This window comes from Brienomyrus brachyistius, chromosome 9 (assembly GCF_023856365.1).
Source record: "Brienomyrus brachyistius isolate T26 chromosome 9, BBRACH_0.4, whole genome shotgun sequence".
Classification (NCBI taxonomy): Eukaryota; Metazoa; Chordata; class Actinopteri; order Osteoglossiformes; family Mormyridae; genus Brienomyrus; species Brienomyrus brachyistius.
This window is the reverse complement of record NC_064541.1, coordinates 19,903,363-19,924,558: the sequence shown is the minus strand read 5'-3', so window position 1 is coordinate 19,924,558 and position 21,196 is coordinate 19,903,363. Positions and strand designations below refer to the sequence as shown.

At 43.9% G+C, this 21,196-nt stretch overlaps 2 protein-coding genes across 8 annotated transcripts; both read left to right on the top strand.

The window, feature by feature from the left end:
• The first annotated feature begins 1,367 nt into the window (after positions 1-1,367).
• LOC125749682 (uncharacterized) lies at positions 1,368-6,707 on the top strand. 5 transcript variants are annotated; one of them, XM_049027167.1, is made up of 7 exons: positions 1,368-1,586; positions 1,942-2,018; positions 2,204-2,285; positions 4,513-4,577; positions 4,909-5,196; positions 5,826-5,888; positions 6,093-6,707. In XM_049027167.1, exons 1-7 carry the CDS (start codon positions 1,570-1,572, stop codon positions 6,197-6,199), a joined length of 699 nt encoding a protein of 232 aa, XP_048883124.1. In that variant the 5' UTR covers positions 1,368-1,569; the 3' UTR covers positions 6,200-6,707. The 5 variants fall into 5 exon arrangements, 1 of the variants encoding a protein (XP_048883124.1); XR_007399983.1 differs by lacking the exon at positions 1,368-1,586 and adding an exon at positions 3,936-3,994 and having other exon boundaries at positions 1,841-2,018; XR_007399982.1 differs by lacking the exon at positions 1,368-1,586 and having other exon boundaries at positions 1,841-2,018; positions 2,204-3,994.
• Positions 6,708-7,708: 1,001 nt separating this feature from the next.
• On the top strand, positions 7,709-19,822 carry hacl1 (2-hydroxyacyl-CoA lyase 1). Of its 3 annotated transcripts, XM_049026323.1 has the most exons (17): positions 7,709-7,837; positions 9,311-9,415; positions 9,513-9,553; positions 10,472-10,552; positions 10,657-10,729; positions 10,999-11,076; positions 11,658-11,752; positions 12,114-12,226; positions 12,322-12,457; positions 12,813-12,918; positions 13,148-13,231; positions 13,379-13,480; positions 14,002-14,156; positions 14,541-14,699; positions 15,103-15,210; positions 15,307-15,493; positions 18,168-19,822. In XM_049026323.1, the coding sequence occupies exons 1-17, from the start codon at positions 7,787-7,789 to the stop codon at positions 18,198-18,200; spliced, it is 1,707 nt and encodes a 568-aa protein (XP_048882280.1). In that variant the 5' UTR covers positions 7,709-7,786; the 3' UTR covers positions 18,201-19,822. The 3 variants fall into 3 exon arrangements, with proteins under 3 accessions (XP_048882280.1, XP_048882282.1, XP_048882281.1); XM_049026325.1 differs by lacking the exons at positions 9,311-9,415; positions 9,513-9,553 and having other exon boundaries at positions 7,722-7,837; XM_049026324.1 differs by lacking the exons at positions 7,709-7,837; positions 9,513-9,553.
• The last annotated feature ends 1,374 nt before the right edge of the window (positions 19,823-21,196 follow it).

The following is a 21,196-nucleotide window of genomic DNA, read 5'->3' as shown; positions in this document are numbered from 1 at the left end:
AACAACTTGAGGAGGTGGTCAAAATATACTTTAATAAAGTGACTACTGTAGTGTCATGCAGCATACTACACATAACAGGAACAGCATGGCAGCGTTCATGGGGAAATCTCAGTGCTCCCAAGGACTCGTGTGTGTGTGTGTGTGTATAGGCACCAGAATCTCATCTTCCACATGCCCAAAGCACACCCTACAGCAGCGTGTGTCTATGCTGTGCAGTGTGCTACATCTCCGCAGTCACGGCTTGGGGATTCAACACTGGTATCAGCAGGTATTTGCTAAGAGGATACCTGCTGTCTCCCAGTAACCAGCCACCAGTAAACACAGCATCCTTTGCCGACTCTCCAAGCTGCTCTCCAAGCTCCGGTCTCCAGATATAAGCATCCTGTGTACTCAGGCCACTTGGTGACAATGTCTGTAAGATATCCTTCATGGGTGCATATCAGCTGGACATTTAGATCTAGTGCCATGAACAATTTTGTACAGATGCAGGTGGGATTCGAGGGGCTGTGAGTAAAGTCCAGCCTGCAGAATACAGTGCCTGACTTAAAGGATGCACACATCTCCAGACACAGATAGACTGCGGTTGGTCATGCAGTGCTTGCTCGTGATTAAAAGTGAAGAACAAGATGAACACTAGGGGTTGTGAGTGTTCAGACTGGCCTGCTCTTGTACTGCATTGATGCAGGCGCCCCTGAGGAATGGAGACTTCATGTTGACCAGCTCCTCCCTCATCAGACCCAACCCATCTCTGACAGGTCAGTAAATCAGGACCTGCCTTTTCTACCAGATGCTGTTATAATAACCTCCACAGCTGATGTGCATCTTCCAGCAGAACCAAAAACAACACAGGGTAAATTTAAGGGTAATCATGGGGGGGCACAGAAGCCATTCCTGCTTCACAAACCACTGCCACAACTGAGGAAGGTGACAGGAGTTATCGCCGCCGCCGGATCAACTGACACTGTAGTACAGAATTATGAAGAACATTATGGAAAGTCATGGACTGGATAGTCTCCTTAATGATCCTGTTTCAAAAGAGATAGAGATGGAGTTAACATTTGTAGACATTCTAAATAAGTGCCGTTGCACACACAAAAGTTACGTGTTAACATTTGTTAATGTTAAGTGCGTTTTTCTTCTAAAAGGGGAGGAAAATGTTATGCATTAATTTCAAGTTGCTGTTTTTACAACCTGTCAATAGGTGGCACTCTTACTTCTGCCCAGAAAGTAAAACAAACAGATATACGTCATTAAAGGAAGCAGAGATGATCTCAAGTGAATGCGTGTCACCTGCGTTACTAAACGCTCCTCAATCCTTACGCGGATATTTGGTGGGCAGTGCAGCAGCCAGGGTGTAATATCGGGCTGGTCGCTAGAGGGTAGTGTAACTGCGTGAAAGAGGGAGTAAAAGGACCGTCATTACTAGCAGATATAAAACACAGCGGAGAAAGTTGTATTGTAGAATAATGTAAATTGGAGGTATTGATGAACATGGTCTCTTTCCTGCCTCAAGTCATTACATGTAACTTTACTTTATAATGTTGTCAAAAAGCGGAAACTTCTACGAACATGAAATCACCAAAAAAGTAAGTCTATTTATCCAACGTTTTCCACTTCAGCTTTACGATTTCAGGACAGAGCAGCCACTCTGCTAGGAACATTGCTGCATTTTGGTTGAGGGTGTTTGATTTGACCGCTGTTAACAATAACGGTAAATGAGCGCAAACAAAAGGGCCGCTTACGCCCAAGTACGTCTTGCCGAGTCTGAATGAATGAATGTGACGCCATTGGCGCGGGAAACAGCGGCTCTAGTGTTAAAGCGCCGCTCCGCCCCAAACAACTGAACGCTTCTCAAACTGTAGGGTCCTTGATCCTACCGGAAGGGTGAGCTCAGTGCCTGACCTCTGGAAGTCAACACTCATACTTTCTGGTTTGTCAAAGCCATTTTGTCTTAAGTTTTCTCCAGTCCCTCATCTCAGCGCTATGCGGGTTCATCACTGCCACCACTGTGGCACACGGTAAGATCTTGGTCACAGAAAGGAAAAAAAATCAGAAAACCGTTTATCAATAACAATAATAATAATAATACAATAACACTAGGCTAATAATAATAATGATAATAATTGATAATAGTACTGATAATAATGGATAATACTGATAGTAATAATAATAATTAACACTTTTTTCCTCGATATTTTTAAAGTTCTGACTACGGCCCTGATCCAGAGTAATAAGAAAGAGTCTGTCAACTACTTCAGCAGCAGCAACCGTATAATCCATCTCAGGTAGTATTTTACTTGAACTTTGAAAATCGTATTTTAAAGGCATATTTATTCAAGCACTCATTAGATATTGAACGGCTGTAAGTGATGTGTACTATTATTGTTTTAAGCATTATTTACATTTATTTAACAGACTTGTCTGTCCTGTGAAGTGCTCCGGTAAAGTCTGACATTCTGACTGATAATAACGGGAAAGTAATGGATTTTTTATTCGCAATCAAAGCAACGCAGTTTAACCCAAAATACAAGCGGAGGCACGCAACTTGCGGTCCGGTTCCGTAACCGCGGCGCGCACGTCACTACCCGTGAGTGTATTATGGTAAAGCTTAACGGGCTACAAATTATGATCAAACGAGGTGGTTGTTTGAGATGAAAGATGCGTCACAATTAATGATGAACAAACATGAGATCAGTATTTAGGCCTGACTGATTCATCCCTTCCGTGATTCCTTCAGTAGTTCCTGTTCACAAAGTTCACAAAGGTTTGCAGAATTTATAGATATGGTAACAAATACGACGTAGTTTGTGGTTATGATAGCATAATATTTTATTTGTGCCAAGTTGCAAGTTGTTTTATTTGTGTCAAATTCAGTGTTACCTGCATGCATCAATCCAAGGATCAAAACAAGAATCAGAATTTATGAATGATAACATCCATCCATCCATCCATTTTTCAAATCGCTTATCCTTCTGGGTCGCGAGGGGTCCTATGGGCATGAGGCAGGGAACAACCCAGGATGGGGGGCCAGCCCATCGCAGGGCACACTCACACACCATTCACTCACGCATGCACACCTACGGGCAATTTAGTACCTCCAAATAGCCTCAGCATGTTTTTGGACCATGGGGGGAAACCGGAGTACCCGGAGGAAACCCCATGACGACATGGGGAGAACATGCAAACTCCACACACACGTAACCCAGGCGGAGACTCCAACCCGGGTCCCAGAGGTGTGAGGTAACAGTGCTAACCACTGCACCACCATGCTAACCACTGCACCACCATGCTAACCACTGCACCACCATGCCGCCTCCTGAATGATAGCATGTTAGGACTAAACGCAAGTTTAATAGTAACAATGATCTTAATTTTGATTTGACTCAAACATTTAATGACTCCTTCAGATGGACTTCAGTATAGTAGTGGCAGCCAGAGGCACCATAAAGGGGAGGGAAGTTCAGAAGTTCAAATAGCACATTTCATACACGAAGCAGGCATTCAAGAAAAAAAATAGTGTAATCTGAGTAATGGGGGGGCCTGTGCCCCAGGAAAGATTTATGTCCAGCAGGAGCCCTGCTTTTGTCCAATGTAATGTAGCGATAGAGGATACATTAGAAGCATACGACTGTCGACACATATGCTGCAGGCTGAGCTTGTAATGAATGATCACAAGCTGAGCAGCGTAAAGCAGCGTGAGGGTCAGCTATGTATTGTATCTGTATTATAAGATGCAGTTCTCCACCTCAGCTCATAGACATGCATTTCAGTATTATGGGGGTATTTCATGTGATATTTTTGTCAAGTTAGAAGTTTAAATGTGAGATGCCTGGCGAAGCCGTGTTTGTAAGGTCCATAACTAACAGTGACTCTGCGTCTAACTCTGTGTCTCCACATGGGAACATCTACACCCCTAATTGTGTCTGCAAGGGCAGCGTGAACTCTGTGAAATTTACTAAATGAGGGGCCTGGTTCCCAACCCATACAGATGGAGGTATGACCGTCAGTCAGACGTAACACTACAGCCATCCGCACTATGTACTCTGCTACCGTGACAACCTTAAGCAATAATACAGAACCAAGATAGTTCTGTGAGGGTTCTTACAGGATCTACAGGATACTGTGAGGGTCTTGGCGTGAGGGTCTTGGCATGTGTGTCACTGAGAACTATTTTGGTTTCCATTGTTCCTCAAACCAGTCCTTGGGTACCCCCCGGACCGTCCACCTTTTTGCTCCCCTCTAATGTTGGGAGGGAGCAAAAACGTGGAGATGTATATACACACAGTGAAGAATATGCTTTATCTATGCTGAAGTTTAAGGCTCCTACACGAACATAGCAGCTGCGTGACTGACTGACGCTACAGGTGATTGTGAGATTTTAAAAATTTTATGTTTAAAAGCATCAGATCCTGAAGGCTTAGACCACAGACAGCCAGTCTGAGCTTTTATCTTTCAGAATATCCTTCATGTATGAGTCCTGGCATCTTTCATCTCACTTTTCTCTGACTGTAGGCTGGTGATCAAACTTCTCCTGGTCCTCTGGCTTGTACAATATCTCCAGTTTGTCTTGGCGACAGGTAGGTGCCTCGTGTTGATTCTGTGAGCTAATTATCGGTATGAATGTAAATTCATGTCCATTCGATCAGTTGTGTTGTCATGTGATTGTCCGACAGGGCTGTATTCTGTAAAATTCTCCTCTCTAAGGGGATAATTGCATCTCTCACTGTTTATCAATCTCTTGTGCTTTAAAGACTTTAACATAGTCGATTGCTTGTTTGCTCTCTGTTCTGTAGGACGGGTTGTAGTATGTAATCAGTGCAAATACCCCTGGTACAATGTGTGGAGAGCTGGCGCTGTATGTAATTGTAATAATGACCTTTTAATGACTTTCTTCTGTATATTAAGCAGATATAGAAACTCATCTTGGAAAGACTGTCACACTGCCCTGTGATGGACCAATAGGTGAAGTCAGCGAGGAGGTTGATGTCTTGTGGCAGTTTAACGGAATGCCTGCCGCTCGGTTTCACAACGGGACTTGGTGTGAACATGGTGACTTTGTAGGCCGAACTCAGCTTGGATCCATCCGACAGAACAACTTCTCTTTGGTCATTAACAATGTCAGACTGGAGGATCAAGGGGAATATAGGTGTCAAATCAACAGCAAAGAAACGCAACGGTTTCACCTCTTCGTTAAAAGTAAATCATTCTTCTGACCTTTCGCCACATAACTCAGTCTGTCTCCCCTGATCTGTGTGACCACATCCCTAACCCAGAAGATGAGAGCAGCAGGGAGATCTCTCCGCACCTCGTCTTTATTCCCAGACCTCCAGGTCCCTTGGTCACCTTGCGTTTCCCCCCCAAACTGCTGTGCCTCTAGTATTTTATACGAGTCAGCAGACTCGGCTGAATGCAGTGCTAGTGGGAGAACATTCCAAAGCCTTGGAGGAACAGACTGAAAGGCACAATCCCCATGTGTGGTTAGCTGGGTACAGGGGACGACGAAGGGGCCCTGTAGCCCAGACCTAAGTACCAGAGAAGCTGCATAATGGTGCATGAGGCCAGTGATATATTCCAGTGCTTTCCAATGCATTTAAGGTTAGGGTTGGGTAAGAGTGAGGATTAATATAGTTGGGATTAGGGGTATGCCCATAGACATGAATGGAGGGGTTAGGGTTAATATAGCTGGGATTAGGGGTATGCCCATAGACATGAATGGAGGGTTAGGGTTAATATAGTTGGGATTAGGGGTATGCCCATAGACATGAATGGAAGTCATCAGAATTCATGCAGGATTATCTGATTTTGTTTCTTTGCTTCCTACCTAGATCAAGGTAGTCGTGTATGTAGGCCATACAGAGAGAAACAAGCTTCAGATGAAAACACCTCAGGTGAGTTTATACCCTGTGAAATAAACACACTTCTGCTCCGGTGTGAATCTCATGTTAGTTTTCTCTGCTGAGATATGGGGGTAAGATGTGCAGGGAACTGAATGATGTGACTCTACTTACCGTTTAACCCAGATTGCAGACTTACTGAAGGTTTTATGCCTGTAACGAAACGTGTCTGGACAGTTCTTTCTCTTCACTCCACAGCGTCCCCTTCAGGAGGACACATGTTAGTGGGGCTTTGTGTGATGGGTGGTGTTGTGGCCAGTTTGGTGGCTGCAGTGTTAATCATACTACTGAAAAAGAACAGATGAAACCTGGGCTGATCCAGCACCATCTTCTGAGGATCTTCTGTAGATGTTCATGTCTGTTTCCTCATTCCTTGTGTAACAGGTTGTTATTTTACTTTTTAATTTATAATTATACAAGATTCTGTTTTCCTTTTTCTGTTTTACCTGATGGGTACAATATCCCTTAAACTTCCCATGATGCTCTTGTCCTGCATCGCCCCTCCCTCTGTCTTTTCCCCTTTATAAGGGTCCCGACCTCATTTCCTCTTCCCTTTGGTGTATTGCACACGCGGGAAGAGGTGAGGATCTAGTGGAAGGGTCCCCCCAGTTAATAAATCAATTGTATAATTATGTTCCATATATCATATATTATATTTGATTTATTATAAGTAGGGGATATAAAACATGGCTATACATAAGTATGTACATCGTTTTACTTTGTGCAGAGACAGCGAGAGGGCCAGAGCAGACGAAGTTTACCCCTTTCCCTAATGTTCCCAACAGGTTCAATAAAAAAATTCGGGAACGACAACGGCGTCTAATATCCTTTCCTCCTGCACCCCACACACACCTGATAACACCCTTAACACAACGCAGAGTACAGGCAGGGACTGACCGGTTACACTTACAGTAACATGCAGCCTGCACTATTTCTACTTTTGCACAGTGCCGTCCAAACTCACAGGAGTGCCATAAAAATCTGTAAAAAATAAGGAAGCATGTTGAAATAGGAAAGCAAAAGAAATACAAATGAAAGTAAAAGTAACAATATAAATGTTTTCCTTTGCTGCTTTTGTTTTTACCCTGTAACTTTCGGTATTGCTTATTGTTTTTGCTTTCCCCTTATTGCTTTTACATTTATTTATTGCTCGTCCTGAGTACAGAAGTACGTAAGAGTACACTTTATTGTCCTGCCGAAAAGTTTAACTGGATTGGAGTGGCAAACACCTCTGAAAAATAAAATCTTTACTTTTAGCATCCATACATTTTTTAACTCGCATTGTCTTTAGTGTTTTTATGTAATTTGTAGTACATTTAATGACTTTAAAGTGAAAATATTACGATGTTTTGTCATTCTGCATCTAAATAAGTAAACTGCTATGCAATTCACTGCAAAGAGAGATGCACTTTTTTTCTTTTTAGTCTGTCATGAGAGAATTCACCCCTTAATTACAAGAGTATAAAAAAACTACGAATCACTTGTAACAAACACTCATCATAGCATTGTAATAAGACACATTTATTACAGTTAGAGACAGAATTGTTTTTAAAAATCTAGCATAGCCTCTGTTAAATTTGTGTCCATGATAGCATCCGAGCGAGGCGCACGTTGGCTATCGGATCAAATATTAACTATATCGTAATTCCAGTTAATTAACTGGCTGACCATATGAAACAGCAGTGTTGACGTTTATTTATTGCATAGTATTTGCTTTTGTTAATGCGAAGGTTAGCGATCATCGATCAGTTTTCTTCAGCCAATCAGAATGGGAGCCCACGCGCCTCCGGCGGACGGGATCGCAGGGGGCGTGGTTACTGGAACTGGGTTGGAAATAGCGCTTGCACGTTTTGTTTGGCCGTCAGTTCGGTGCTCTTTCACCCTTATTGGAAATGGGGGAAGTGACAGGGGCGCAGGTTATTGCCGAGGCTCTCAGGGTTCAGGTGAGATATGAATAGCTTTTTAATTTGCAAAGCCTATAGCACAGATTGTTAATGAACCCACTAGTCAAAGATCTTAACTGAAAACTTTGTAAATGGTTCGCAGCTAGCTAGCTAGTTAGCTTCTTAGAAATTTACTGGATGTTTCTGAGCAGAGGGGCTCAATACTTTACCTCGCAATGAGCGATCTCATAAGCTACAGGAAAGGGCATGGGAGTTATTTTGTAAAATCAATCGATTACTCCCTTTACAGTATATTTTATTTATATGTATCAGAGGCGGCTGCTCCATTGCGGTAGTACATGCTCTGTGTTTGAAAGTAAATTATGAAACAAGTAACTTTGACATAACACATTACTAGAATTTAATAATTATTTAAAATTTCTCCGTTTTTTGAAAAAAATTAAGTATTGTCATACTGTTAAACGTATTATTCTGTAATCTATTTGTTTAGCCACCAGCCGCCACTGATACTTACTGCCCCACATTACACTACAGGTGCGTGCAAGAAAGATACACTATATAGGTCAAAGTACTGGGACACACTACTTAATCATGGAATTCGGGTGTGTCATTCAGACCCATTGCCACAGATGTATAAAATCAAGCACCTATCCATGCACTGCATGCAGACATTTGTGAAAGAATGGGTCATTCTGAAGAGCTCAGTGAATTCAGGTGTGGTGCTCTCACAGGATGCCACCTTCACAATAAGTCACTACGTGAAATTTCTTCCCTGCTAAATATCACATGGTCAGCTGTAAGTGGTATTATTGCAAAGTGGAAGTGTTTAGGAACACCAGTAACTGACTCGATAACTGCAGAGCTCCAAACTTCCTCTGGCATTAACTGCAGCACAAAAACTGTACACTGCGACCTTCATGGAATGGGCTTCCATGGCCGAGCAGCTGCATGCAAGCCTCACATCACCAAATGCAATGCCAGGCGTCAGATGGAGTGGTGTAAAGCATGATGTCACTGGATTCTGGAGCAGTGGAACCATTGCCTGTATTACTGCAATGTGTGAACTGTAAAGATTAGTGGAGGAGGGATAATGGTATGGGGTTGTTTTTCAGGGGTTGGGCTCGGCCCCCTAGTTCCAGTGAAGGGAACTCTTTGTGCTTCAGCATGCCAAGATATTTTGGATAATTCTACACTTCCAGCTTTGTAGTAACAGTTTGAGGAAGGCCCTTTTCTGTTCAGCATGACTGTGCCCCAGTGCACAAAGCAAGGTCAATAAAGACAGTTGAAGTTTGGTGTGGAAGAACATGCCTGCACACACAAGCTTCTGCAGGTGTAATGGCCAGGTGCCCCAATCTCCATATAGTGTATATTTTTGTGCCATTTTTAAATGTGGTGCGTGGATATTTTTGCACTGCTTTCTTGTTAGTATTTAGGAGTACAGGCACAGAACCTGTGATTTATCACATTTTCAAGTCAATATCTCATAATCACTTTCAATCTTCTTATGATCAGAATGTGGAGTATATGTTTGGCATCGTCGGCGTGCCAGTCATTGAGATCGCCATGGCAGCTCAAGCCGCAGGGATCAAGTACGTGGGAATGCGCAATGAACAAGCGGTGCGGTATTTCTCTGAAACTCTTCGTGAACCGTAATCCCATAAGATGATGATGTTGATGATGACGACGATAATGATGAAGGTTTGTCTTGCTGCAGGCTTGCTATGCAGCGTCTGCGGTCGGGTACCTCACTGGACGGTATGGACATGCTTAGATCTTCAGAAATCAAAGTTGAATTTAAAGATGTTAATCGGGCTGGTGAACAGTACTTGAAGATCTGTCTGGCACCCAGCAATGCCGCCCACTAGACTGCTCAGACATAATTCAACCAGATATTGTGTCGTGATTATGAACATTCATATCGCCATTGCTTTGAATATCATTTGTATTGCAGTATAGCCAAAACACTTGTTTGAATGTTATAATGCATTATTTTTTGACAAATTCCATCAAGGCATTAGTCTGTTGTTGGTGTAATTCATCATCATACCATCACACACTCCATAAGCTCCATAAATATTAGTAAAACAATTTGGCCATCATAATAAAAAAAAAAACTAAAAACCACCTGCCGTATTTTACTATTTTCTACATATGAATTTTAGAATATCATGAGAAATATTGATATTGTGAAAATCTCGGAAAATATCGCGATGATATTTTTAGGGTTGCCACTAATTAATGTTTTTTTATGGATTGATCAGTCGACTATTTTACCGATTGGTCAACTAAATCTGAACGATTCATTTTCCTTCAGATAATCAAATAGACCGTTTAAATATTACAAAGTGATATTAAAGGAAAACATTTGTTATAATGCGTTGAAGCGTTTTAGAAATCATAATGGTAATTTAATAAAAAATCATTAAAAAAAACGATGTGTCGATTTCAAATATTGCTGTCGACACTGTAAAGTATGTTGACCAATCCCGGCAACCCTAAATATTTTTAGGGCATGTCGCCCAGCCCTGCCCATGACGTTTGTTTAAGTAGAAGTTTGGAGAAGACAGAATAACTTGTCAGAGAAAATGCTGGCCTCTAATTTAGGTCTGTATCTTAAGCACTATAATACGTATCATTTATTTATTTAACTTTTTTTTTTTTACTTACCCACAGCCCTGCAGTGTGCTTAGTGGTATCAGGTCCCGGGCTCATCCATGCCCTGGGAGGGATGGCGAACGCCAACATTAACTGCTGGTACGGTACCACTCAGAGCCACACTGTTACACAGTTGGCTTCCTGCGGGTCAGTTTGCCTTCCGTTGCCCCAAAGGGCTGATTCCTCCAGTTTCACATCCGCAGGCCTCTGCTTGTTATTGGCGGCTCCTCGGATCGAAACCAAGAAACCATGGGGGCTTTCCAGGAGTTTCCTCAGGTACAGCACTACTCCATAACCTGCTTATGAAGTACAGGGTCTGGATGGGGTCTGCTGCATGGTACGCTGATCCACAGAGGTTCAGCCAACCAACTTCTCTGTCACTCTTTATACTCGATTGGTTGGTTGAAACATAATCTTCGTCTGGACCTTCTGGGCCTGAACTGTCCACCTCTGCTAATCCGTCACAGAGCAAAGTCACACACAAGAAGGTCTGCCTCTTTTTTAAGGGCTAAAATAATCATCCTCCTTCCACTCAACCTTCTCAGGTGGAAGCCTGTCGACTGTACAGCAAGTTTGCCGGCAGACCGAGCAGTGTTGGGGCCATTCCGTCAGTGATCGAGAAGGTACCTGGGCGGCACCTGGGCGGCACCTGCGCTCTCATTTGACAAACTTTGCTTAAGTTTTATTGTGAGAAATTGCATACATAAAAAATAAAAAATGTTCAAACCTGGCGTACGCATATATTTACGCAATTTCCTCTTGATAAATCTTTTAAATTCACATAAGCCTGACGTCCTGCCTATTTGGCACCCATAAATAACCGTAAATGAACAATGAAAATGAATGCAACACTCATATAATATGCAAATTAAGCCTTTCTGACTACAAAGTCCTGCAGTGCCTGCAGGTGGCGTAAAGGAGGAATCTTTTAACTTTCTGTGCAAGTTTGCAAAGGGCTTCGGCTTCGGTTTGGTCTTTAGTGAACCTTAGTACTGAGTAACTAGATGGTTTTGTCCAAAAATGCGTAAGTTTTATTTAGTATGATAATGTTCATGAACTACATGAACAAGAATAAATACTCCATGCACCTCCCACCCACTTGTATATAAATGTTCTCCGTCAAAATTCTCAGATACCTAAAACTGTTGGTGAGTTTTTCCACTGTCTCACATTTCAATCTGGGATGGGCTGTGTTGTCCCGCAGGCCGTTCGGACCAGTATCTACGGCCGTCCAGGTGCCTGCTACATCGATATCGCCGGAGACATGGTGACCGCTAGCGTGGACAAATCTGGAGTGAGGTCTGCTCCAAGTGTCGGCACTGTAAACCGAAACCGGACTATCCCACTAAAGCAGGGGTCTCCAACTCCGGTCCTGGAGAGCTACCGTCCAGCAGGTTTTCTGTCCCACCCGGCTTCTGATGAGCCACACCTGTTCCTGGTATTTACCTGACAGCAGGTGTGGCTCATCAGAAGCCGGGTAGGATAGAAAACCTGCTGGACGGTAGCCCTGCAGGACCGGAGTTGGAGACCCATGCACTAAAGAATAAAAAAAAAAATGTATTGCGTTATTGCACAGTAATGAATATTACACACATTAGGTTAGAATTGGACATATTTGGGCACATTTTCATGCTCGTGTCTGATTGATTCTGATTGGCAGGGTCGTGCCACGTTGCCCGCCCCCACCCCTGAGCTTGGCTGATCCCGCGGAAGTCGCAGAAGCAGTCTCTGTATTGAAGGCATCCAAACGGCCACTGATAATTGTTGGAAAAGGTGAGGGGAGAGAGATCCTCAAGGGGGCGTTTACGGGACGGGAGAGTTTAAGTATGGGCTGTAAGCAACTTACCTGGGGGGGCGCTGTTCTGCAGGGGCAGCCTATGGGCGAGCGGAGGATGAGATTTGCCAGCTGGTGGAGCTCTGCGGATTGCCCTTCCTGCCCACCCCCATGGGTAAGGGCGTCCTGCCAGACGATCACCCGAACTGCGTGGCTGCAGCTCGATCCAGGTCTGTGCCCCCCCCTCCAGTTGCTGTCAGTACTGTTGATTCCCGAGTCTTTTTCCTCAGGTACCTGGCACTTCATCCTCCCAGTAACATTAAAGTATTATACTCAAGAATTATCAAGCTCTTGGATTTAAGTTTCTGGTTCAGGATCAGGACCTTAACCTCAGCATGATCATATTTTGGTTCTACACCAAAAGGTAGAGGGGTGTCAAGCTTGTGAATTCATGTCCATGAAGATATCAGCCTGTAACCTTTAAGTTGCTGGTTCTGTTCCCACTGAGGTACTCGTTTGGAATCGGATCAGTAAAGTGTATGAACGAGGTCAAAGGGGCGGCCCTTTTGTTGAATTTGGATGCAGGGCTCTGCTCGAGGCTGATGTCGTGCTGCTCCTGGGCGCGAGGCTCAACTGGATCCTGCACTTCGGCCACCCTCCCAGATTTAGCCCCCAAGTGAAGGTCATCCAGGTTTGTTGAAGGTCCCTGAAGGTGCAGTAGCCGCCTGTGATGGGCACCGCCTTGTTTCGCGTGCGGGTGTCTGTATATGGTGTGGCGCGGTGAGTATTTATGCTGTGACCACACATGCATGCTGATGGATGCTGGTACCCAGTAGTGTTATGGCTTTCCAGCTTAGTATGGAGGTGGTTGAGATTACTTCTGGAAGTGGCCCAAGAGTGGCTGTGCCATGTGGCTCTAGGTTGACCTTTGTGCGGAGGAGCTGGGGAACAACGTGAAACCGGCCGTCGCCCTCTTAGGAGATGTTCGCAGCGTCGTCACTCAGGTGCTGCTCCCTTAAGGCCGTCTTTCGTCCATTAGACTGATAAGTTTGCCGGCCTGTTAAATGTCAGGGCAGATTTGAACAGGTGCATAACTTGAAGGCTCTTGTTGATCTCTCTGCTGTCTTTTGTCGGCGTGTTCGGGTTTTCAGATTCTGGGGTGTGTCCGCAAAGACACGTGGAAGTATGGCTCTGATACAGAGTGGTGGAAGAGGCTGAGGGAGAAGATGGCCGCCAATGAAAAAGTGTCCCAGGTAGGTGACTGGCTGATGAACAGACGAGAGTGTGTGTCCGATTTGGGTCGTGTCAGAGATGTTCATGAGATGCAAAATGCAAGCCTGACAAGTCTGTAGCCTCTGAGTTAGACCAAGTCATGTCCTAAGTTTCTGAGGGACGATTCCAAGTCGAGTCTCAAGGCTCTGCTTACAACTTATATATTCCGAGAGCTGCGCCGTGGAGGACTGTGTTAAGTCAAGCACCTCCAATGGGATAATGCAATATTGCAGTGTTAAGTTCCTCCTTAAAAAGTTCATGAGTTCATGTTCATGAGTCAAGTCAAATCTTACGTTAGAAACAAGTTGTAAGTCAAGTTCGAAGCCTATTTATGTGATACAGGTGCCCATTTCTGGGTTGTGTGCATCTAATTTGCATAGTCGAAGCGTCTCACTGTGATTGGTTCGACTCTTGTATACATTTGCCAGGTGATGGGATCAGTCCAGTCAGGTGACGCGTGCTGGCTGTTCTCAGAGCATGAGGAACGCTTCTCTCTCCACAGGCGCTGGCTCTTCGCTCATCACTCCCAATGAACTACTACACCGTGTTCCAGCATGTCTCTCAGCTCCTGCCACGCGATTGCATCATCGTGAGTGAAGGAGCCAATACCATGGACATTGGGCGCACCATGCTCCATAACTCCCTCCCGAGGCACAGGTAGAACACTAATAATCAAACACTAGGGGGCAGTGTGTGTCATCGAAAGAATATCATTTTGAATCCAGGGGCCAGCAGGCTGATGCCGCCTTTGGGCCCTTGAGTAGGGGCCCTTAACCTGCTGCTGCAGGGCCGCTGTATGCTGGCTGACCCTGCGTTGTATCTGTGTGTCATGGAAAGCAAGGTGGGAAAGGTGAAAAGACGATTTCCCCATAGGGATGCATAAAGTATCGCTGTTCTATGTTTTAGAATGTGAAATGTGAGCAGATGATACTAATAAAATGCAAAAATAGTGAGACTAATGGAAATGTGAGCGCATGCGATTCCAGTGTGGTCGTGCGGAATTCTGGCTCGGCCACGTGACGCCCTGGTTGGATCCCGCAGGCTGGATGCCGGGACGTTCGGGACCATGGGGGTGGGGCTTGGCTTCAGCATCGCCGCTGCTATGGTGCAGAGTGACCCGAGCACAAGGCAGCGAGTGGTCTGTGTGGAGGGGGACAGCGCCTTTGGGTTCTCCGGCATGGAAGTGGAAACCATCTGCAGGTGAGGTAGTCCGTGCCCTATCCCACCGCTACAGTCCTGCAATTATAACATCCGTCCCCCCGTTTGGTTGACTGATGACAGTTATACGGCGTCAGGACCGCTGACACCTGCTGGTTTCTGTCAGGATTGCTATATCGGTGTACTTATTATTCCAACAAATGCAGCTCGTGTTGCGTAAGCGGTAATTCAGAAAGTAAGTTTTCGCTGTCATTTCCGGGATTAATTGGCGAGGCAACAATCCTGTACGTTTTTGGAGAAATGAATCGGTAAACTGCTTAGTTCTCACGCCTACCCTGGGGTCAAATTGACCCCCAAAGGCACCTGTCAGGTGACGTCTCATAACATAATATTCATGTAATCATGTCAAAGATCCATAATGACTTAATTGAGGGTCATCACTCAGGTACAAGCTGCCGGTGATCATCATCGTCGTCAATAACAACGGGATATACAGCGGCTTCGACGTGGAGACGTGGAACGAGATGGCAAAGATGGGCGACCTCACCACCATGTAAGTGTCTTGGGAGGTGTGCGTCGCCCCCCGGGGAAGAGATTTAGCGGCGGGTGGGAGATGTGCATGATGACGGCCGACGCCCCCATCCCACAGGGCCCCTCCCGTCACGCTGCTGCCGGAAGCCCGCTACGATGAGGTCATGTCGGCGTTTGGTGGGCGGGGCTTCCTGGTACGGACACCGCGGGAGCTGCGGGAGGCGCTCAGCGTCAGCCTGGACGACTGGGAGAGGCCGAGCTTACTGAACGTGCTGATAGACCCAGCTTCAGACAGGAAGCAGCAGGTGAGGCCAATCAGGTGCTTGAGTGAGGCTCCTCTTTGCTGCGTTACTGCATTACGTATCACATGCCAGGCAGCAGCATGAAGCACGAACCCCTCGTCAGTGTTTTAGTTTTTCCCCTGTATGCGACACTTTTCATCCTACATGGTCTTTATGCATCGGATGCTATGGCCTCTGGACTTTATCGGACTCGAACCAGTAACATTCAAATCGCGCCGCCCTTAATGAGCTGCATTGGGGCCTGGTACCCAATGTCAGCTGGTCTCTCTCTGAGTGGCCCCTTTGTCATTAAGGACAGGGCAGCTTGCTGAAGTCCTGCCTTCCTCAGTGTCCTATTGAAGCAGATGTTACACAAGCCGCCACCGGGGGGGGGGGCTTCTCACTAATATCCTACATTTGTATGGTAATAATAGTGGCAGCCTCTCTTCTGGGGAAAATGCAAGAGCCTCATAAAAGATGCTTTTCTGAAATTGCAGTAGTCATGAATTGTAGGAATGGGTAGCCTGGAAGTGTCTGTATCATACTTCATTCAGTTGAAGATAAAGGTAAGTTACCCTTCAAAATGAGTCCAGGCAGTTTTATTTCTTACCTACAGTATGTAAGTCTAGAAACGTCATAAAAAATATTTTTGATGCGATTTTTTTTATTTTCCAAAAGTTGCTTTTTGCTGATATTTTTATGATTATATTAGTGGTGTCAACCAGTTGAAAAAATGAATCCAGCTAATCACAATAATACGCTGTGATTAATCACGATTAATCACTAGTTTAAAAAGATTTTTAAAAAATTTTGTAAGATGAAACAAAAACCTGTGTGGTCTTGGAACAAAGAAATGCACGACAAACTGGTAAGAAGAATCTAATTTTTTTCATATAACGTCTTGGTTTTGATAGTTGACACCATTCGGTTGCATGGTTCCAAATGAGTAAGTCACTAACGTAATTAGCAAGTATGTTTTTTGGGAAATGTACCCCCCTCCCCTTCTGTTTTTAGTTTTTAATTTTGCAACACAACTTCGTTCCTTCCATTTTTGAACAAACAGAGAACAGCCTTATACTTCAGTCTCATAAAGGTGGTAAAAAATGAAAGAACAACCTAGTTACCGACAGTTTGCTTATTTTTACAATAATGATCAAAATTAGAGACAAGTGACATTTTGTAATTTACTAAAATTACATAGTTTTATAAGTTACTGCTCATCTGAATTTGCTTTTATCCGTGAATTGAATTTTTATCACAGAATCAGTGTGTGTAAACAGTCAGTGTAAACAGTCAGTGTAGACAGTCAGTATAGACAGTCAGTGTAGACAGTCAGTGTAGACAGTCAGTATAGACAGTCAGTGTAGACAGTCAGTGTAGACAGTCGGTGTAGACAGTCAGTGTAGACAGTCAGTGCAAACAGTCAGTGCAGACAGTCAGTGCAGACAGTCAGTGTAGACAGTCAGTGTAGACAGTCGGTGTAGACAGTCAGTGTAGACAGTCAGTGTAAACAGTCAGTGCAGACAGTCAGTGCAGACAGTCAGTGCAGACGGAACTTGCACATCTGCTCTTGTCAGTGTGAGTGAATTTTGACTTGTTTTTCTGCCCCAATAACTGCTGGTGTGTTACAATGTCAATCATAAATTTGAAAAATTGTTCAAAACTTCTGGGGGGGGGGGGGTGTCTTTGCCGAATTTTTTAAACAGTTTGTTGGGATCTCTGTTCTATCCTGCAGTCAGGAGCGCCAACTCCAAAGGGTTCATTTGCGTTAAAAACTAAATTGTACGCTAGGGTTCCCAAATTAATCACGGGCGTTAATGTGTTGTGTATATATATATATATCTTTTATCTGACTTGGCTGGACAAACCTGCAGTACACATCAGCACAATCGGCATCAGTAAATCAGCTTACTTTTCATAAAAAGTTTCAAACTGAAGTTTATTTAATCAACATAATGAGGCCCACAGCTGGCAATGTGCCGTCTGAGAGATACAAGGCATGTCATCGTTATTACGACAAGGAAACAAAATAATAGTGAGAAACAAGTTTTGGTGGGGGGGCAAAGAATAGTGATGCAAGGCCTTTCTTACCCCCCCACCACTTTTCATCTTACTCTGAATGCGAGCTCACGGTAATTCCGTAATACCCCGTGTCTGTATCAGCTGACTGACCTTAGTGGACACCCACCCCGCCCCCCGCAGCTATATGACTGACAGGCAGTGGCCCGGTAATCCCCCCTCCCAGGTGCACTGCAGTGAGGCGGGGTATTCCACTCGCCGCCTCTCCTATTTTGGGTTCCCGTTATAGAGAGCGCGACCCCCTCTGTTTATGCCGATTTGTGTTTGGGCCTCCTCGGAATTGGTTGTCATGGCAATGGTGGGCTGGACCCTGTGTCCCATGCAAAGCCAGAGGGGGGTGGATCACGACCCCGTGTTGGAAACGCAGCCTGTTCTCAGTCTGGCTGGTCTGTCGCCATGGGCACCTTTAACATTCCAACATTGTAATGCAAGATCTCTAATTTCATGTCGTGTTGTTTTCTGCTATTTGTCATGTATATTTGAACTAAATCATGATCCGGACTTTTTATATTCATGTGCTTTAGAGGAGTTATTTGTTTAAAAAAATTGGCTTAGAAGCATGAGCTGTTGATCAGGCTGGTTTTTGAAATCTCTCACCCTGTGATATTTTATTCTTTAGGAGTTCCCCTGGTTGACACGCTCTAACCTGTGACGGAATGAATGGGGCAGCCTGCAGGAGTCCTGCCCCCCCCCCCCCCCCCCCCCCCGGCCAGAGAGAACAGCATTTTCTGTACTTCATATTCTGTTATCAGAATTTTCTAATTGCTTTGAAATTTGTAGAATGTGTAACCAGGATATATGAAATGTACAATACTGTGGAAATGTTTTAGGGACTTGCAAAAAATGCTCTAAAGTGTGAATGCTTTGAAAAACAATACCATGATTAATTATTATTAATTAACATAAAACGTGCATAAAGAGACAAAAACGTAAATCAAATCAATATTTGGTGCAACCCTCCTTTGCTTTTAAAACATCAATTGTCTTAGGTATTCATGAACACAGGTAAAGAGTTTGTAGGCATATAGTCCATGACTGATCAATTAGACAATCATTACGCAAAGCAGAAATGGCTGTGAAGGAGGAATGAAACTGGGTGAGTTACTTGTATGATCCATGACAGTGTCATTCTAAGAATCTAGTACCATGGCTGGCCTTTGTTACAGACACACAGTGCTCTAACTGCATCATCAAGCTCTCTCTGAAGTAGAAAGGCAAACTGGTCTTTTCAGATGTGCTGTCCAAGGTCTTCTGCGGTACAAAGAATCGGGCGTCACTAAGGACTGAAGGTGCAGCGGTCGGCCAAGGAAATTTAGCGCCGCAGATGAGATGCATCATGTTGGCTTCCCCTGGCAGTTGGAAGATGTCCAGCGGCACCGTCAGCTCATACTAGGCGGAAATCAGCGGGACCTCGGTACGCTCGTGTGCAGTCCAAGGAAGTCTGGTCAGAAGGGGTCTTCATGCAAGAATCGCAGCTAATAAAACTACCTCTGTCATGGAAACAAGGTTAAGCAACTCGCCGCTGCACAGACACAGAAGAACTGGGGGCAGGAAGGTGGCAGCAGGTGTTCTGAACTGACGAGTCAAAATTCTAAGTATTTGGCTGCAACAGAAGGTAGTTTATTCACTGAATGGCCTAAAGAACTAACTTCAAGGATAAGAACGACAGTGGTTGCTGGAAGAGGCAGATTGACCTGCACAGCTCCCACACAGCCTTCATTTCAGCATGGAGACATTTTGCACAATTCTTTGTGTTCTAATTCTTCTTCAGCCATATTAAAACCACAAAAGGCATAATATTTTGACTTCCAGGCTGTTTATAACATAATTACTCGTTTATGATTAAATTGTGTACAGTACAGTAATAACTGTAATAATACAGTAATAATAATTTGCAGTTACAATAGTAGTAAGGCTTGTTCTATGCCAAAGGGTGATATTCTCACAAGCTGAGTGTAAAACTTTAAACAATTGAAGGAAATGCTTTTTGTGCCGCATCTCGGTTGTGTAGAAGTTGAAGGGAGGCAGCAGAGTTTATATCGAGGTTTTCCATATGTCACATGGACCTAGTTTGTCCAAAAAATTGCATAACATTTACATCAGTGCTGCACAAGGCTTTGTGTGTTTCTCTCTACAAATTGTGTTTTCACTTTGACGTTAATAAGGTATCCATTGTGTCTGCTGGCTTAGTGTTATATGACCTGCTGATTTCCAGGTTCATCATGGCCTGTTTGTGATCTGCTTTAATGATCTTTAATAAATTATGTAAATATTCATTGAGTAAATAAGTGAATTATGTATTGAACATGTTTACACTGCGCCCGACATTCTTAAAACAGCAATTTCATTCTTCTGTTCTTAGACTCAGCTGCGTGATCTCTGCACGTTTTTAGGGAAACCTTTTAAATAACTGCTGTATATTTTTGTCATCATTTTGAGTCGCCCCAGAGTTCTAAAGGGAAATGCGTAATCGTGTCTCTTCTGGTTAAGGGACTGTGTATCTGTGCAGTTATAGTGACGGCGTCTGATTTCAGTCAGTCCAAGTCTCCTGTGACATGCACATCCTCTTTGTTCATCAACAAACATCAATTTCATTTCTGATTTTTATCTTGACAATGTCTCCACTAAAGTGTAAAGCCTGTTTGTTGAGATATAGCACATAGCGATGCATGTGTGGAGCAGAGTTTTCAGGGCCAGTCAAAAGTCTGGACATACTGTACCTACCTTTAAAGCATTTGTTTTTATTTTAGCTACATTATTCACCTTATAGTAAAAGCCCTCAAGGCAATAAAATAATACATATGAGTTACTTCATCAACCAAGAGAAGTATTCAGAACCTCAACAACTTCTCAAACTCTAGACTCCTTTTGCTTTGATGACTGCAGTACAGACTCTTGACATTCTTTCAGCCAGCTTCCATTTGTAGGTCCCTAGAATGCTTCTCCAACAGGGACCAGGTCGTCTGTCACATCACCCCATCACTAGGTAAGTTAAGTAGGTGTGTCCCATCTTGTGCCTGGTACTGTGTGTGGCCCGGGCATTTGAGGATATTTGCCAAAGGTCGCATCAAGGCTGCCGGGTTATGACTTCTACAATCTTCACTTTATTTATTTAACGTCATGCTATTAATTCTGAGGCTGAGTTGCCGGGGCCTTGTTGGAATAATGGCTTGACGGAGTTAAACGCCATGAGTCAGTGGTTTTCGGAAGCAGATAGACAAATAAATTCAGCTTAAACTGGGCTGATCGATAACCCCTGACTACAGCGCAATCCAAAGCGGACGGCTGCGCGGTCTGTGCTCTGCAGGCCTCTGAACGTGCGGAGTCAAACGGAGGCGTGATGCAGGGAAGGTTTACTATATTTACATCATCATCATATTCTTTTTAATTATAAGATAAGATAAGAATTTGAGTCAGATGTAATGCCTTCATTTACTTTTGAAAAAAGATGAACGCTTCATTATTATCATTATTATTATTATTATTATTTTGTTTGCTTGCTTGTTTGTTTATCCCTCACACTACCTATCCTGGTGACGGTTGTGATATAATTATTATTTGTAACTATATAATTATTATTTGTAACTCCACCTTAATTAAAATGACCTCACTCAGTTTTGTGTTTGTCTCACACGCAGATGGGTGGGG

What these genes read in the sequence shown, in the direction of transcription:
- LOC125749682 (XM_049027167.1), top strand. An exon ending in AACCGTATAATCCATCTCAG is followed by an intron (nt 2,286 to 4,512) that starts GTAGTATTTTAC and finishes CTCTGACTGTAG; the next exon opens with GCTGGTGATCAAACTTCTCC. An exon ending in GTTTCACCTCTTCGTTAAAA is followed by an intron (nt 5,197 to 5,825) that starts GTAAATCATTCT and finishes CTTCCTACCTAG; the next exon opens with ATCAAGGTAGTCGTGTATGT.
- hacl1 (XM_049026323.1), top strand. Translation starts at nt 7,787, where the DNA reads ATGGGGGAAGTGACAGGGGCGCAGGTTATTGCCGAGGCTCTCAGGGTT. An exon ending in ACTGATAATTGTTGGAAAAG is followed by an intron (nt 12,227 to 12,321) that starts GTGAGGGGAGAG and finishes GCTGTTCTGCAG; the next exon opens with GGGCAGCCTATGGGCGAGCG. An exon ending in CCCAAGTGAAGGTCATCCAG is followed by an intron (nt 12,919 to 13,147) that starts GTTTGTTGAAGG and finishes ATGTGGCTCTAG; the next exon opens with GTTGACCTTTGTGCGGAGGA.